Source organism: Mugil cephalus, chromosome 13 (assembly GCF_022458985.1).
Source record: "Mugil cephalus isolate CIBA_MC_2020 chromosome 13, CIBA_Mcephalus_1.1, whole genome shotgun sequence".
NCBI classification, from domain to species: domain Eukaryota; kingdom Metazoa; phylum Chordata; class Actinopteri; order Mugiliformes; family Mugilidae; genus Mugil; species Mugil cephalus.
In genome coordinates this window covers 2,116,984-2,123,884 of record NC_061782.1, presented here as the reverse complement: position 1 = coordinate 2,123,884, position 6,901 = coordinate 2,116,984, and the positions used below count along the sequence as shown (strand labels likewise).

General features: G+C 38.5%; 1 protein-coding gene across 1 annotated transcript in view; it reads left to right on the top strand.

Moving 5' to 3' along the window:
- Positions 1-5,789, top strand: part of LOC125019038 — a 9,116-nt gene extending 3,327 nt beyond the window's left edge. The window contains exons 4-7 of the mRNA XM_047603539.1: positions 3,906-4,116; positions 4,352-4,536; positions 4,653-5,138; positions 5,615-5,789. Coding sequence (XP_047459495.1) covers positions 3,906-4,116; positions 4,352-4,536; positions 4,653-5,138; positions 5,615-5,681 — 949 coding nt within the window. The 3' untranslated portion in view covers positions 5,682-5,789. The remainder of the gene's footprint in view (positions 1-3,905; positions 4,117-4,351; positions 4,537-4,652; positions 5,139-5,614) is intronic.
- The last annotated feature ends 1,112 nt before the right edge of the window (positions 5,790-6,901 follow it).

Below are 6,901 nucleotides of genomic sequence, written 5' to 3'. Positions count from 1 at the left end.
AGCGGCCATTTCCTCTGCACTGCTGTTTGTTCCCAAATTTTCAGGGCAATCAGTTTTAATATTTGCTTCAGCCATTGCAGCCTGTACAAACAGGGAATTAGATTTTTTATCGTTCTAGTAGAGATTTTCCCTGAATTGCCAATTTGTTTGCTCCCCACACCTTCACTATTGTTCCAAACAGCCTCAGTCACTCTGTGCCCCAGGGCAACATACCACCTCATACTACAAAGCAACCTGTGTCAAGTCAGCATAATCGTTGCCAAGTTTGGTCTGCCCTTTTTTATGATGTGTGCAGCGCTGTCGTAACAGCTCTTCTAAAGTGCCACACGCATAACTCTGTGTTACCGTAAAACACCATTCATGAGACCTTACATTTTATTTTCTTTATTCTGCATGTCTGCGTTTTTATGTTTATGTCTATTATCTTCTGAAAATTTGTGTTGCTGATACAGAGACAAACCAGCTTTAATCCAAAGAGGAAGAGAGGTGAAAGTTGGACCATCAGTTCCTCATGTAGGGGAGCTTTACTGATACCTTACCTGTCTGAACCAAAATCACGTCCTTCTTTGAAATCAGTCCAAATGTCCTTTGACCAGTTGCTTTTCAAGGACACACAGCTGGGTTCATGACCAACAAACACTGCTGCATGATGAGTCCTGATAGAAAACAACACAAATTAAATATGTTACATTATTCAGTAAAATTGTCTCTTATTCAAATCCTTTAATGGATTCATTCTTTTTCTTCTTGTTAGATGTAGCTTGGAGTTTTCTTTTTATTAGACCCCAGGTAAGAAGACATCCAAGCTCAAAAATGTTCATTTTGTCTTCTTTACACTTCAATAATAGTGTTGATTCTTTTATTAAGACAAATGGAATTATTAAGTAATCTTACCTATTCCCCTTGTCTTAAGAAAAGAATCAAAACTATTAAAGAAGACATCCATGGCTCTAGGGGCTGCACAAGATGAAATATGTATTTTCACGGGACTAGTTTCAACTGGGACGTCCTATGATTGAGTTATTACATCTCTACTACTCCTGTCTGATAAAAAGAAAACTCAAAGCGAAATCCTTTAATGTTGATGTACTATTTACCTCTTAAGCCCTGGGGTGCTGGGAGGTGGTGAAGCTTGCCTATGAAGATAAAACAAATTAGGAACAGCTCCAAACCTTATCAGATCTATGACCCTGGTCTCTATGGATAGGGAAGACTTTGGAGAGGGGATTGCCAGTGTTAGAGCCGACTCTCCATTTGAATAACCAAAGTGCCCAAAGTGGGCCAAACTGGATTTTAACCTAGCGAAAGGGAATCTGGCAATTAATATTCCCAGTAATGTACACACAACCCCACCTTTGGCAGTTTAGGCTGTACATCATGAAAATCAGAAGAACAGTTGAATTGCGTTTAATTATATGTATTTCCACCAAACGTCCCTAGATGGAAGCAAAGCACCAAAAGCTGAGGATCGATCTATCTATCTATCTATCTATCTATCTATCTATCTATCTAATCTATCTAATCTATCTAATCTATCTAATCTATCTTATCTATCTTATCTATCTTATCTATCTTATCTATCTATCTATCTACCAACGATCACTTGGTAGATCGACATCAGATCTACCAATGACTGTTTTTAAAGGCTCTGATGCCTCACGCGTTGCTGCCAACGCACAGTATCACTAAGGAACTACTGGTTATGACTGTCTGCTGATGGTGATTCATCTCTGAGTCACAGTGACCCGAAAGGCCAAACAACCAACGACAACAGTGTGTTTTGCTCTGGACAGGACAGAACTCTAATGATCAGCCACTCATCAGTCTGAAATAAGACAAGTGGAAGAAAGAAACAGGACATTTACTGACACTTAACCTCTTTGGAGCAGAACCACTCCCTCTTTTAAAAGTAATCTTCGACCAGTCACTCTTCACGGACACACAGCTGGGTTCAGGCCCAGGTTGAAGTCCAGGTTCAGGTCCATGTTCAGAACCCGGAGAGTCTGGTATCTGCTGCTGGATCCTGAAACTAAACCACCACAGATAAATGTGCATGTTGGATAAAAGCCAGTGAGAATAGATTTAATACTGAGACGACACAAGTTAAAGGATGACACAAACATGTGCTACTCAACAACTCAGAGACGCAGTGAAGAGTGATGAACCAGCTTTAATCCAGAGAGGAAGAAAGATGAGAGTAGGACCATCAGCTCCTCGTGCAAGGGAGGTTTACTGATACTTTACCTCTTTGGAGCAGAAACACGTCCCCCTTTAAAAATAATCTCAACATCCTTCGACTGGGTGCTTTTCAAGGACACACAGCTGGATTCAGATGAATGAGGAATGAAGTGATCGCTTGACCCGTCTAGTTGATGTCCAAGTTCAGGGACTCCCTCCTGGTCCATGCTGCTGAATTCGCACCAGTTCACACACACTTTCTAATTTCACCTGCAGAGGGAACACAAATCATGCATCTACTGCAAAAATATCAGCTGCTCCTCCACTTCTTGGCTCTTATTCCCTGATTCAGTGTGTTGAGTTTCACTCCACACTTCGAACAATGGTGAGTGGAATTCTGCAGCTCATATTGGAGTTGAAGACAATAAATATGGATCAGCAGCAACATTCGCTGAAGCTGATCAGCTTTAGTTGTTACTGAAGTTAGTGGGGGTCCACTGAGGTATGGCTGGCCTTTGCAGAAATGTTGGCATAGTTATCTTTGCCACAGGATCCACCTTTCCAGCTGTGCACCGCTTTACACTGGCCCAGTACATGGTTCAGAAATTGGCATCATCCGAACAAAATGAGCATCACTGAATTCTCAAACCACACTTAAAAACACAACAAACACATCGAACTGTAGCCAGGTAAACACAATGCATTAGATTTTTATTCACCACTGATTCTTTGAACAGTTTCCTGTCTTTGTGGTAGAAGCTGGTTCCTGAGAATTAGCCTCTGATCAGCCTCTGGGTATTTTGTTAATGTGAACCTCCTTTGACTATGATGCTGGTGTAAAACCACAGAGGCAGCGTCTTGCATCTTCCAGAATGTGTTAATATCCCATAACCTGCTCCTGCTCTGTTTGACCAAGTACTCACCAGGTGGCTCGATTGACTTTGCTGTCATTACACATAGATATACAACAAGCATTGTAGTTGCATGGGTTGGTAGGGAAATTATCTGAAAAACAAAGTGTGAGGTCTTCAGATGTCAGCACAATTCTTAGTAATATTTATTAATATTTATTATCACCTCAAGACAAACAGAACAAACATCCACGTTTCAGGTTAAAACCATGGGGCCAGAGGAGGTGATAGTTGATTTTTAGTGCTGTCTTCCAATAAAATTCCCCATATTGATTAAAGGTCGGTGCTTGTTAGTGAAGTTTAAAATTAATAAAGATGACAAGTTAGATGCTTCTAGCAGGCAGCTAGGTGTTATTGATAGATTAGGTCTTAGAAATGTACTTCTCCAGGAAGAACCAGTGGACTAAAAATAAGACAGAATCTACCACAGGTTTCTATCAGTGGTTTTTTATCAGCTGGTTGAGGTTTGAGTTGAGAGCTCATAAGACGACTGAACATTCGTTTATCTGTCACTGAGCTCTGAACATGTGAAAATTATGACTCAGTAAGTGAATGAATAACAGAATCAAGTCTGTTGTATGAATATGTGTTAAAGTGTTAAATTATTCTCGGAAGATGTTTCCATTGAGAGCATGTCTGCTGACGTCTTTCCTGATTACTTCTGTCATTTTAATCCTGTCTGACCAAATATATCACATCCTCAGATGAACAAATTTGTTTAAGTGTAGCTTCCTATATGTCACATTCTGCTGTGGACTGTTTAGATGCAGAGAACAGAACCAACTCTAGAGTGAGGATTCAGGATTCACACTGAACAATGGAACATTTTAGCATTAACACCACAGGCAAAGGAAGTTATGATGAAAATAGCTTCAACCACAATAATTCCGACTCTTATTTCCGATTCTGCAATGCTTTTTTCTGCTATGAAGGAAACGAGGGATTCATCCGATGTGTTTCTACATGGATCATCATCTGCATCAGCCTTCCTTTGACCCTACTGGCCATCTACTCACTGTCGTCTCTGGTGAGTCCATTATAACAGATGTGTGTATTTATAATGATGTGTTGTGTACAGTCTGTCAGTAAATGATTGTCTTTGACTCAGCTCAGGTGTAAAAGTCTTGGTTCATCTGGTTCTTAGATGGATAAATGTCTGTGACTGCAGTTTCTGCTCAGAGCCACATGTCATATTTGGAGGAGGTGAAGTTCAGAACATGTTAACAACTGCTTTAGTTCCTTTCACCAATGTTTTCCTGCAGGTCAGAAAGGATCACAGTGCTCCAGTCTACGTCATCAACCTCCTCATTTCTGACATCATTCAACTCCTCTGCATGATTGGTTGGGTGACTGACAAAAAAAACTCAGAGACAGTCATTTTCTTTGGTCTTCATCATTATACTCTGTTGTCCAGCGTTGGCTTCATGGTGTGTATCTCCCTAGAAAGGTAACTATGTGTCTGATCCAGTTTGTGTGTATCTACGTCTGTGTCTAACCATTTTATTAGTCTATAAATCTGATGCTCCTCAAAGACTGTCTATGTGTGTCTGTCTTTCATTACAGGTATTTGGTCATCGTCTGGCCGATGTGGTACAGATTCAGAAGAACCATCAAGACCTCTGTGGTGGTCTGTGTCCTAGTCTGGATCCTCCCTCTTGTTTGTATCATCCCGTTGTATTTCATGGTTGATTTGTTGACCACACAAGCCATCGTAGGTGTCTACCTCCTCCTCCCCCTCCCTCTGTTCATCTTCTTCCTGGGTGGGACTCTTAAAGCGCTGTCTGGATCCATCAGTGTCTCCTCTGATGAAAAAAGGAGAATTGTGTCAGTTCTGGTCGTAGTGCTGCTTATTTACACACTGCTGTTCATGCCCAGCATCATTTGGTTACTGGCAGGAAAAGACATAATGAATTCTAGATTCATCATTGTGTCTGAGATTCTCATTCAGCTGAGTCCTCTTGCCGACTTGATTTTATACATTTTCATGACGAAAGGAACCACAGACAAGATTTTGGCCTCACTGTGTTGTTGTAGAATGGAGCTTCAGGAATCAACAGATGAACAGCATGAATAACGACAGCATGTACACAGTCAGCTTCACATAGGCAGGAAGTAGAAGTTTCAGTTTAGTTGTTGTAGTAGGAGGCAGTGGCCAGCAGGTGGTGCTGCTGTCATTTCTGACTGCAGAACACAGAGATCCAGGCAGAAGTCTCTAGTTTAGTCTAGTATAGTTTACTTTAGTTTAGATGTACACTCAGTCATATCCATACCCAATGATAATCAATACTTTTTTATAATTAGTTTTGTGTTGGACTCTTTAACATCAATCTTCAAAGAATTCTATGAGAACACACAACTTCCTCTCAGTTCATACACACTCTGTCTTTCATGAAACAACTTCTGGATACATAGTGGCAGTAGATTAACATGTACCTTGTACATCAACAGTGATATTTTGAAATCTACAAGTTCATTGAAATTGAGTATTTGACAAGTTACGAATAATTTGTTTGTGGTTTCCTGACAATCAACTCTATTGATGATTCTAATTGCTCTTTTCTGAAGCAGATAAATTGGATTAGTGATCAGTAAATAGTGTATAATAGTATGAGGGGATAATATGATGTTGTAGCAAATTTGTATTAAGAATTTCTTTATATAAGATTGCAAGAGACATTTGATATTTTCTTTTTAATATTTTTTTTTCACGTTTATGTCATGTCTGTCATGATTTGAACCTTATTATTAATTCATCATATATTTAGTTTTATTTACATTTCCTGACAATTTATTGGCACTGAACCAATGTTTCAAAATATCTAACTCAGTTTCCACAGAATCCACAAGCAGTTCAACATTTTTACTGGAACAAAACAAGTTAGTATCATCTCCAAATGAGACAAAATTTAACAAATTAGACACATTACAGATATCATTTATGTACAATATAAATAATCTTGCACCAGTACTGATCCTTGCGGCACACCACATTCAATCTGTAGCAACATACTGATACCTGTTTACCAGGTTAGTAATAGTTAATTAATCCATTTCGTGCTATTCCTCTTATTCCATATTTTTCTAGCTTGTTCATTAAAAGCGTATGGTCAGTTTTGTAGAATGCTTCTACTTTTAGATCAATGAAGATACCTGCTGTATATTCTTTGTTGTTAATTGCTGTGGATATTTGTTCTATGAGGTCTATGGCTGCCATGTTTTGTGTTGAAGTAATCAAGTCTGTCAACAAAAAGTTTTTTTTAAAGATTTTTAACAACTGTGTTAATAAGGATATGACTCAATAATTTGTTAAAGAATGCTTGTCTCCATTTTTGTAAATGGAAATGAACTTTGCAATTTTCATTTGATCTGGAAATATGCCTGTTTGAATTAATGATTCAAGATATAAGTTAGTGGTTTTACTATGCTATGGATGATATATTCTACAAAATTCATGCCAATATCATTGTAATCAGTGTGTCCTCCGATTTTATTTCTTTGCACAAATAATCTGCTTTTTTTGGACTGCCTGATCCTGAACAACCTATCCACACTGTATATACAGAATGTCCTTATATTTCTATTTACCTCTATATATTTTTCAGATTGCTATAATTTATTTGTATATTATTTCAAATTAATCATTGTGTTTTAGAAGCAGGAAAAGAGAAGCGTGATGCTTCCTTGTCTGAAAATACTTTCATTTGCTCATCATCCATGTTTAAACATTCAGTCTGTTATCTTTGTCTTGTATTTACATTTGTGACAAACATGCAAGCGAATAAATAAATAAGAATCCAGGAAGGGGCAAACAC